Consider the following 12069-nt stretch of genomic DNA (forward strand, 5'->3'; position numbering starts at 1 on the left):
AAGGGGCATCCCCCCTTCCCCTCGGCCTCCCAGGTTGGGGGGGGGGGGGGGTGGCCTCAATGGCCTCTGGTTCCACTGGCGATGGCAAATTGACTCTTTCCCATTCATGCAGAGCATGTCTATTTCTCGCTGGAGAGAGATCATAAAGAGAGGTGGGCCCAGATGATTGAGTGTCAGACTCACTAAGCCGATGTAAAACATCATTATAATACATTTCTATATGTTAACTTACCTCTTGCCCATCTGTGGTGTGAGGCTGACCGCGCTGGAAATGCAGCACTTGTAAAATGGCGCCGGTTGCAAACAAATGGTGCCAATTGTGCTCAGTGCTTTCCGCCTGACTTTACTAAAGCATCGCGGCCAAATACACGGTAATACTGCCTCCAGTGTGTTTCCATTTCATAGAATCATAGAGTGCAGAAGAAACCCTTCAGGCCAACGAGTCCGCACTGACACATTAGAAACACCTGAACTCCGACCTAATCCCATTTGCCAGCACTTGGTCCATCGCCCTGAATGTTATGACATGCCAAGTGCTCATCCAGGTATTTTTTAAAGGATGTGAGGCATCCCGCCTCCACCACCCTCCCAGGCAGCACATTCCAAACCATTGACAGCCTCTGGGTATAAAAGATTTTCCTCACATTCCCCCTAAACCCCCTGCCCCTCACTTTCAACCTATGTCCCCTTGTGGCTGACCCTTCAACTAAGGGGAACAACTGCTCCTTATCCACTCTGTCCATGTCTCTCATAAGCTTGTATACCTCGATCAGGTCTCCCCTCAGCCTTGTCTGCTCCAACGAAAATAACCCAAGCCGACACAACCACTCTTCATAACTTAAATGTTCCACATCAGGCAGCATCCTGGTGAATCTTCTCTGCACCACCTCCAATGCAATCACATCCTTCCGATAATGTGGTGAGCAGAACTGCACACAGTGCTCTAGCTGTGTACTCACCAAAGTTGCAACATAAGTTCTCTGCTTTTGTAATCTATGCCTCGATTGATAAAGGCAGGTATCCCATATGACTTTTTCACCACCCTACTAACCTGCCCTTCCGCTTTCAGAGATCTGTGGACAAATACACCAAGGTCCCTTTGTTCCACAGAACTTCTGAGTGTCCTACCATTCATTGAATACTTTCTTGTCAAATTACTCCTTCCAAAGTGTATCACCTCACATTTTTCAGGGTTAAATCCCATCTGCCACTTATCTGCCCATTTTGTCTATGTCTTCCTGTAGCCCAAGACGCTCTGCCTCACTGTTAAGCACCTGTCCAATCTTTGTGTCATCCGCAAACTTACTAACCCTACTCCCCACATAGTCAATGTTATTTATATAAATAATGAATAACAGGGGACCCAACACAGATCCCTGTGGTACGTTGCTGCACACTGGATTCTAGTCACAAAAGCAGCATTCTGTTATCACCCTCTGTCTCCTGCAACTGAGTGTATTTTGAATCCACTTGATCAAATAACCCTCTATCTCATATGAATTTACCTTCTTTACAAGTGTCCCATGTGGGACTTTGTCAAAGGCTTTGCTGAAATCCATATAAACTACATTGACCCCTCGTCTACACACCTAGTCAACTAACACGTCAGTCAACGACACATGGTAGCACAGTGGTTAGCACTGCTGCTTCACAGCACCAGGGACCTGGGTTCGATTCCCGGCTCGGGTCACTGTCTGTGTGGAGTTTGCACATTCTCCTCGTGTCTGCGTGGGTTTCCTCCGGGTGCACCGGTTTCCTCCCACAGTCCAAAGATGTGCGGGTTAGGTTTGATTGGCCATGCTGAAATTGCCCCTTCGTGTCCTGAGATGCACAGGTTAGAGGGATTAGTGGGTAAAATATGTAGAGATATGGGGGTAGGGCCTGGGTGGGATTGTGGTCGGTGCAGACTCGATGGGCCGAGGGGCCTCTTTCTGTACTGTAGGATTTCTATGAATCTATGATACTCAAAACATTCAATCAAATTTAAGGCTAGTGTTTGCAAGATATTGAGAATGTGAGAGTTTAAGGTTATTTTAAGTTTAATTATTATTGTTACAAGTAGGCTTACATTAATTTACGGCAATGAAATTACTGTGAAAATCTCAATCTCTGGCACCTGTTCAGATACACAGAGAGAATTTAGCACAGCCAATGCATCTAACCTGCACATCTTTCAGACTGTGGGAGGAACCCGGTGCACCCGGAGGAAACCCATGCAGACACAGGGAGAACGTGCAGACAGTGACCCAAGCCAGGAATCGAACCCATGTCCCTGGTGCTGTGAGGAAATAGTGCAAACAGCTGTGACACTGAGATACAGGAAGATAGAGAATGACTGTGTGTAAGGGAGAGAAACGGCAAAATACAAAGAATGTGTGAGTGTGAAAGAAAGATACAGCAAGACATAGCAAATGTCTGTGTGTGAAAGAGATGGTAGTCATGATGTGGAGATGCTGCTGTTGGACTGGGGTGAACACAGTAAGAGTTTTAGTGACACCAGATATCCACTCCATCTGAGGAAGGAGCAGCGCTCCGAAAGATAATGGCATTTGCTACCAAGTAAACCTGTTGGACTTTAATGTGGTGTTGTTAAAACTCTTACTGCGAAAGAGATACAGCGAGATATAGAGAACGTGTATGTGTGTGAGGGAGAGTCATAGAGTCATAGAGAGGTTTACAGCATGGAAACAGGCCCTTCGGCCCAACTTGTTCATTCCTGCCTTTTTTTAAAAACCACTAAGCTTGTCCCAATTGCCCGTGCTTGGTCCATATCCCTCTATACCCATCTTACCCATGTAACTGTCTAAATGCTTTTTAAAAGACACAATTGTACCCGCCTCCACTACTACCTCTGGCAGCTCGTCCCAGACACTCACCACCCTCTGTGTGAAAAAATTGCCCCTCTGGACACTTTTGTATCTCTCCCCTCTCACCTTAAACCTATGCCCTCTCGTTTTAAACTTTGTCCTTTTTCGTTTGGGAAAAGATGTTGACGATCGAGCTGATCTATGCCCCTCATTATTTTATAGGCCTCTATAAGATACGGAAAGGTAAAGAATGTTTGCATATTTGATATAACAGGCTAGAGGGAATGTGTCCGATGTGAGAGACAGATACAGCAAGATATAGGAAATGTGAGTGTGAGAGAGAGATACAGCAAGATAGAGAGTGCGTGTGTGAGAGAGAGAGAGATACAACAACAAGCTCGAGGGAATATGTCTGTTTGAGAGAGAGAGGTATAACGAGATATAGAGAATGTGTGTGTGTGAGAGAGAGAGATATACAGCAAGATATAGAGATAGAGTGTAAGAGAGAGAGAAACCGTATGGCCAATCCACCTAACCCGCACATCTTTGGACTGTGGGAGGAAATCGGAGCACATGGAGCAAACCCATGTCGACACGGGGAGAATGTGCAGACTCCACACAGACAGTAACCGAGGCCGGAATTAAACCTGAATCCCTGGCACTGTGAGACAGCAGTGCTAACCACTGTGCCAACGTGTCATCCGATGTGGGCGAGTGAGAGAGATACAGCAAAATATAGAGACTGTGTGAGTATGAGTGAGAGATACAGCAGGATATAGAGAATGTCTGTGAGTATGAGAGAGAGATAATGTGGAGATAGAACATAGAACATAGAACATAGAACAGTACAGCACAGAACAGGCCCTTCGGCCCACGATGTTGTGCCGAGCTTTATCTGAAACCAAGATCAAGCTATCCCACTCCCTATCATCCTGGTGTGCTCCATGTGCCTATCCAATAACCGCTTAAATGTTTCTAAAGTGTCTGACTCCACTATCACTGCAGGCAGTCCATTCCACACCCCAACCACTCTCTGCGTAAAGAACCTACCTCTGATATCCGTCCTGTATCTCCCACCACGAACCCTATAGTTATGCCCCCTTGTAATAGCTCCATCCACCCGAGGAAATAGTCTTTGAACGTTCACTCTATCTATCCCCTTCATCATTTTATACACCTCTATTAAGTCTCCCCTCAGCCTCCTCCGCTCCAGAGAGAACAGCCCTAGCTCCCTCAACCTTTCCTCATATGACCTACCCTCCAAACCAGGCAGCATCCTGGTAAATCTCCTCTGCACTCTTTCCAGCGCTTCCACATCCTTCTTATAGTGAGGTGACCAGAACTGCACACAATATTCCAAATGTGGTCTCACCAAGGTCCTGTACAGTTGCAGCATAACCCCACGGCTCTTAAACTCCAACCCCCTGTTAATAAAAGCTAACACACTATAGGCCTTCTTCACAGCTCTATCCACTTGACTGGCAACCTTTAGAGATCTGTGGATATGGACCCCAAGATCTCTCTGTTCCTCCACAGTCTTCAGAACCCTACCTTTGACCCTGTAATCCACATTTAAATTTGTCCTACCAAAATGAATCACCTCACATTTATCAGGGTTAAACTCCATTTGCCATTTTTCAGCCCAGCTTTGCATCCTATCTATGTCTCTTTGCAGCCTACAACAGCCCTCCACCTCATCCACTCTGCCACCAATCTTGGTGTCATCAGCAAATTTACTGATCCACCCTTCAGCCCCCTCCTCTAAGTCATTAATAAAAATCACAAAGAGCAGAGGACCAAGCACTGATCCCTGCGGCACACCGCTAGCAACCTGCCTCCAATCCGAAAATTTTCCATCGACCACCACCCTCTGTCTTCGGTCAGACAGCCAGTTACCTATCCAATCGGCCAACTTTCCCTCTATCCCACACCTCCTCACTTTCATCATAAGCCGACCATGGGGGACCTTATCAAACGCCTTACTAAAATCCATGTATATGACATCAACTGCCCTACCTTCATCAACACACTTAGTTACCTCCTCAAAAAATTCTATCAAATTTGTGAGGCACGACTTGCCCTTCACGAATCCGTGCTGACTATCTCGGATTAATCCGCATCTTTCTAAATGGTCGTAAATCCCGTCCCTAAGGACCCTTTCCATCAATTTACCAACCACCGAAGTAAGACTAACCGGTCTATAATTACCAGGGTCATTTCTATTCCCTTTCTTAAACAGAGGAACAACATTCGCCATTCTCCAGTCGTCTGGCACCATCCCCGTGGACAGCGAGGACCCAAAGATCAGCGCCAAAGGCTCTGCAATCTCATCCCTTGCCTCCCACAGAATCCTAGGATACATTTCATCAGGCCCAGGGGACTTATCGACCTTCAGTTTATTCAAAACTGCCAAGACATCCTCCCTCCGAACATCTATTTCCTCCAGCCTATTAGCCTGTAACACCTTCTCTTCCTCAAAAACATGGCCCCTCTCCTTGGTGAACACTGAAGAAAAGTATTCATTCATCACCTCGCCTATCTCTACTGACTCCATACACAAGTTCCCACTACTGTCCTTGACCGGCCCTAACCTCACCCTGGTCATTCTTTTATTCCTCACATAAGATTAAAAAGCCTTGGGGTTTTCCTTGATCCGACCCGCCAAGGACTTCTCATGTCCCCTCCTAGCTCTCCTAAGCCCCTTTTTCAGCTCATTCCTTGCTAACTTGTAACCCTCAATCGAGCCATCTGAACCTTGTTTCCTCATCCCTACATAAGCTTCCCTCTTCCTTTTCACAAGACATTCCACCTCTTTTGTGAACCATGGTTCCCTCACTCGGCCATTTCCTCCCTGCCTGACAGGAACATACCTATCAAGGACATCCAGTATTTGTTCCTTGAAAAAGTTCCACTTTTCATTAGTTCCTTTCTCTGACAGTTTCTGTTCCCAACTTATGCCCCCTAATTCTTGCCTAATCGCATCATAATTACCCCTCCCCCAATTGTAAACCTTGCCCTGCCGTACGGCCCTATCCCTCTCCATTGCAATAACAAAAGACACCGAATTGTGGTCACTATCTCCAAATTGCTCTCCCACAACCAAATCTAACACTTGGCCCGGTTCATTTCCCAGTACCAAATCCAATGTGGCCTCACCTCTAGTCGGCCCATCCACATATTGTGTCAGGAAACCCTCCCGCACACACTGCACAAAAACTGCCCCATCCAAACTATTTGACCTACAAAGGTTCCAATCAATATTTGGAAAGTTAAAGTCCCCCATGACAACTACCCTGTGACCCCCACACATATCCATAATCTGCTTAGCAATTTCTTCCTCCACATCTCTATTACTATTTGGGGGCCTATAGTAAACTCCTAGCAACGTGACCGCTCCTTTCCTATTTCTAACTTCAGCCCATATTACCTCAGTGTGCAGATCCCCCACGAAGTGCCTTTCCGCAGCCGTTAAACTATCCTTGATTAACAATGCCACTCCTCCACCTCTTTTACCAGCTTCCCTACACTTTGTGAAACATCTATACCCCGGAACGTCCAACAACCATTCCTGTCCTTGTTCTACCCACGTCTCCGTAATGGCCACAACATCGTAGTCCCAAGTACCAATCCACGCCCCAAGTTCATCTACCTTGTTCCGGATGCTCCTTGCATTGAAGTAGACACACTTCAACCCACCTTCCTGTCTACCAGTACCCACCCTTGACCCTGATACCTTCCCCAATACCTCACCACCCTCTCTGACTTCTGGACTACAACTCCCTTTCCCACTCCCCTGACAAATTAGTTTAAACCCCCCTGAAGAGCCGTAACAAATTTCCCTCCGAGGATATTGGTGCCCCTCTGGTTCAGGTGCACCCCGTCCTGTTTGTACAGGTCCCACCTTCCCCAGAACGTGTTCCAATTATCCACGTATCTGAAACCCTCCCTCCTACACCATCCCTGCAACCACATATTTAACTGCACTCTCTCCCTGTTCCTCAACTCGCTATCACGTGGTACCGGCAATGTACCAGAGATGACCACATGTTTTGTCTTGGCTCTCAGCTTCCAGCCCAGCTCCAGAAATTCCTGCTTTAAATCCCCGTCCCTTCTCTTACCTATGTCATTGGTACCAATGTGCACCACGACTTGTGACTGTTTCCCCTCCCCCTTCAGAATCTGGAAAACACGGTCTGAGACATCACGGACCTTGGCATCCGGTAGGCAACATACCATCCGTGAGTCTCTTTTGCTGCCACAGAACCTCCTATCTATCCCTCTAACTAACGAGTCCCCAATAACTATCGCCCTCCCGCTCTCCCCCTTTCCCTCCCGAGCCACAGAGACGGACACAGTGCTGGAGATCCTCTCACTGCGGCTCCCCACTGGTATGTCATCCCCCTCAACCGTATCCAAAGCGGAATACTTGTTGCTAAGGGGAATGACCACCGGGGATCCCTGCACGGACTGCTTCCTCCCAGCCCCTCTCACCGTCACCCATCTGTTTTCAATCCTCGGAGTAACTGTATTCCTAAAGCTTGTGTCTATGGCCATCTCTGCGTCCCTGATGATCCTAAGTTCATCCAACTCCAGCTCCAGTTCCCTAACACGGTTTTGGAGGAGCTGCAGATGGGTGCACTTCCCACAGGTGTAATCAGTAGGGACACTGTCGTCGTCCCTCACCTCAAACATAGTGCAAGAGGAACATTGCACTGCCTGCACACCCATCCCCTCTAGATACCTTGCCAGTACCAGGTAGAAAGTGCAAAAATGAATTCAAACTCACCCCTACTCGCCCTTTCAGCCTAAGCCCTGTGAGCCAAAGTCTTATAGCTCACACTCTGCTTCCCACACACTCAAGCCCTGTGAGCCAAAGTCTTATAGCTCACACTCTGCTTCCCACACACTCAAGCCCTGTGAGCCAAAGTCTTATAGCTCACACTCTGCTTCCCACACACTACGCTGCCCGCTCCCGACGCTGCCCGCTGTATACTGCAGCCTACCTTTTATACTTCACGCGCTTAAAGAAACCCTTCCCAGACTCCTTTGCTGCCCACTTCTAGTTTTCACTTTAAACTTGAAAAACTGCTGTTAAAGTAAAGGCCAAAAAAATACACACACTAGCTGACTAATTAAATAAATAAACAATTCAATTAATCCAATTAATCTCTTACCAACACTGCTGCCTTCAATCACCCCTCTCAGCTTGCTCCAGTGGACTGGGGTAAGCACAGTAAGAAGTCTCACAACACCAGGCTAAAGTCCAACAGTTTTATTTGGTAGCACAAGCCACAAGCTTTCTGAGCGCTGCTCCTTCATCAGATGAGTGGGAGTTCTGATATACAGAATATATACAGGATATAGAGAATGTGTGAGTGAGAGAGAGAGATACAGCAGGATATAGAGAATGTGTGAGTGAGAGAGAGAGATACAGCAGGATATAGAGAATGTGTGAGTGAGAGAGAGAGAGAAATACAGCAGGATATAGAGAATGTGTGAGTGAGAGAGAGAGATACAGCAGGATATAGAGAATGTGTGTGAGAGAGAGAGATACAGCAGGATATAGAGAATGTGTGAGTGAGAGAGAGAGATACAGCAGGATATAGAGAATGTGTGAGTGAGAGAGAGAGACAGCAGGATATAGAGAATGTGTGAGTGAGAGAGAGAGACAGCAGGATATAGAGAATGTGTGAGTGAGAGAGAGAGATACAGCAGGATATAGAGAATGTGTGAGTGAGAGAGAGATACAGCAGGATATAGAGAATATGTGAGTGAGAGAGAGATACAGCAGGATATAGAGAATGTGTGAGTGAGAGAGAGATACAGCAGGATATAGAGAATGTGTGAGTGAGAGAGAGAGAGAGAAATACAGCAGGATATAGAGAATGTGTGAGTGAGAGAGAGAGATACAGCAGGATATAGAGAATGTGTGTGAGAGAGAGAGATACAGCAGGATATAGAGAATGTGTGAGTGAGAGAGAGAGATACAGCAGGATATAGAGAATGTGTGTGAGAGAGAGAGATACAGCAGGATATAGAGAATGTGTGAGTGAGAGAGAGAGAGAGATACAGCAGGATATAGAGAATGTGTGAGTGAGAGAGAGAGATACAGCAGGATATAGAGAATGTGTGAGTGAGGGAGAGAGATACAGCAGGATATGGAGAATGTCTGTGTGGGTGAGCATATGAAAGAGAAATGAAAAAGCAAGAGTGGCAAAATCTTTAAAGAAATAGTTGGTCAATTATCCAGTGAGTGAATTAGAACCTTGTGCAATCTGATCCAAGTGCGGAGACCACTTTCTTCCCCATCATGTCACACATGCAGCCAATGTTCAAACCCCAATAATGTCCAATTTAAAAATCTGCAAGTTGCTGCTCCACCAATCACAGCAAATGTGGCAGAGGAACAGCCTGTGATTGGAGCTGTGGTGTGAATGTGAAGGTCCATGATGCATTCTCACTCTCATGGCCGCCCTTGCAGTCTCCCCTACAGGAACATAGGGATCTGAATGATCGCACAGCCTCCTACTCCCTTTCAGTCAGTGATTTCCAAACCCTGACCACCCTTTGGCTGAAAATATTTTCTTTTCATTTCCCCTTTAAATTTTTAGCCAATAACTCTCAATTTGTACCCCCGCCCCTTCCCACAGTTACTAAACACTCTGCAAAGGTAAATTGTCCCTTCCCATCCACACTATCTAGATCAACCAATCAATGCTCACCTCTTCAAAAGACAACAAACCCAGCCTATCCAATCTTTCAAAACAAAACAGAAAAGGCTGGAAAATCTCAGCAGGTCTGACAGGCATCTGTGGAGAGAGAATAGAGCTAACGATTCGAGTCTGGATGACCCTTCACCAGAGTTCCAGCTCGGACCCTTCGTCAGAAGTCCTGACTTTCGGCACGGAGCTGATTGTGCTGACAAAAAAACACTTGAGAGACTCGCGACCGGCGCTCGCTAAAGGCCCCCAGCTGCTGTGTCCCGGTTTGCAGCACAGTGGGCCCGAGAGTCCCGGCCTGTATCTTTATTCAAATAGGGAGACCAAAACTGTGCCCAGATTTTATGATGTGGTCCCACCAAGACCCTGTACAGCTGCAGTAAAACGTGCTCACATTACATTCCATTGCCCTGACAAGACCAACATTTCACTTCTGTCCTAACCACTGATGAGACCATTATCGTGATGTGGTGATTTATGGAGCAGGACAGCCAGGTCCCTCTGTACCTCCCAGTTCACCAATCTCTCTACATTTCAATCATCTGAAGCTTTTCTATTGATTCTGACCAGTCACACTTTCTGGGTGACCACAAACACCAATGACAAAATAAACATGCACTGATAGCAAAATGATTGGAACAGAATCCCACTCCCCTCACACAATCCATCTCACTCCCCTCGCCCACTCTGTCCATAGCAACCCTTCTCTCAGTTTGATTTTCAAAATGCTAATACCTGATGCTGCTGTAACGTTCCAATGAGGCGAATCATAAGGCGGGCTGGTCTGTGGTGTGGGCGGTTGGGTTGGAACTGGACCAGCTTCTGTGAATGAGGAACAGAAAGGTGAGAGAATGTGTGAGAGCAACATCCAACACGAACACAAAATACAGTGAGGAACAGGAGTCTGTAAGTCAAACATGAACTCTGCCCATCCACACAGACGCTGTCACCATGGTGAATACTTGACATTGTTCTCACCAATCGCCAAACTCAGATTCAAACCATTGTGAGAGCTCAGCCAATGATATTGTAGAGGCAAAACTGTCTCTGCAATCGTCCGAATGTGACTTCGAACCAGACTGGACCCACATGGGTCATCCCACACTCCACACTGGATAGCCCATGCGAGGCAGCCCACACCCCCAAACAGGACCCCCAACACGGGACCCTTTATACAGGATAGTACACACACTCCTGACCCCCTAACTGACTCTTGCACAAATCAGCTGTCAGTAAGAAACCCAAACCCCACCCCTGCCAATCCCCCCCCCCCATAACCATTGCCGATGTGAACCAACACCCTGACCCCGTGTCCGACCAGACTGCTACACCCACTCCCCGCATACCCTGGCCAATCCTCTACATGAACTGGCTAGTGCCCTCATGCACCGCCCCCCCGCCCCCCCCCCCCCCCCCCCCCCACCAAAAAAAACTGACTTAACAGTCTGACTGCACACAACCCCCACCCCCCCATGAGCAAACACTCCAGCCCCCGTGACCGATCCAACAACCCCCCCACTTCCATAACCAAACCCTGCACCCCTTGCATGACCAACCCTCCCCCACCTCTGCCACCCCTTCCTGACCGAGTCCCCTCCCCTAAATCCCCACACTCCCTCCCCCACTCCCTTGTTTGCTGTTCTGTTATTTTCAGTGGGAGTTTTATTTGCAGTTGCCTGACAGAAGTTGTTGCGGTACAAAAGGGGTATGAGCTCCTTCACTCCATTGTTTCTGGCTCGAAAGCCAGTGTCTCCCTGCACTGCCTGAATTTTCATATATGCCCACATTATACTGCATTTTTCAGATTTCTGTCCACACATATCAATCTCCTTTTATATCCTCTTCACAATTTACTTTCCTACCTATCTTTGTGGTGACAGCAAATTTAGCAACCATACCTTCAGTTCCTTCATTTACGTTGCTATTCAAATGTCCCTTTAGCATCCATGATGACTGAGATTCCACAGCCCTCTGCAATGGAGAATTCCGAGGATTCACAACCCTCGGATTTTATGAATTAAAAAAAAATCTTCCCCTTGCTCCTAAGTGGCGTACCCATATTTTGAAATTCTGTCCCCTGGTTCGAGTCCCAAAGTGAAGAATCCTATCCTCACACTTAGGTCAAAATAGAAGAATTGTTGGGGTTGAATCTGGGTTCATAACATACCTTGGGGACCCTAACGTTGCTACTTTGCTACTCCTGAACTCAATCCCTCTGGCAATAGAAGCTAATAAACCATTAGCTTCATAATTGTTCATTGCTCCTGCATTCTAGCTTTTAGTGATTTATTGGAAAGAATCATAGAATCATAGAAACCCAACAGTACAGAAAGAGGCCATTCGGCCCAACGAGTCTGCACCGACCACAATCCCAACCAGGCCCGACCCCCATATATTTTTACCCACTAATCCCTCTAACCTACACATCTCAGGACACGAAGGGGCAATTTTAGCATCGCCAATCAACCTAACCCGCACATCTTTGGACCGTGGGAGGAAACCGGAGCACCCGGAGGAAACCCACGCAGACACGAGGAGAATGT

At 47.1% G+C, this 12069-nt stretch overlaps 1 protein-coding gene across 1 annotated transcript in view; it reads right to left on the reverse strand.

Annotated features, from left to right (window-relative positions):
* Positions 1–12069, reverse strand: part of LOC144486016 (uncharacterized) — a 209859-nt gene that overhangs the window by 12044 nt on the left and 185746 nt on the right. The window contains exon 14 of the mRNA XM_078204125.1: positions 10262–10348. Within this exon, the coding sequence (XP_078060251.1) occupies positions 10262–10348 (87 nt within the window). The remainder of the gene's footprint in view (positions 1–10261; positions 10349–12069) is intronic.

This window comes from Mustelus asterias, unplaced genomic scaffold, assembly GCF_964213995.1.
Source record: "Mustelus asterias unplaced genomic scaffold, sMusAst1.hap1.1 HAP1_SCAFFOLD_266, whole genome shotgun sequence".
NCBI lineage: Eukaryota > Metazoa > Chordata > Chondrichthyes > Carcharhiniformes > Triakidae > Mustelus > Mustelus asterias.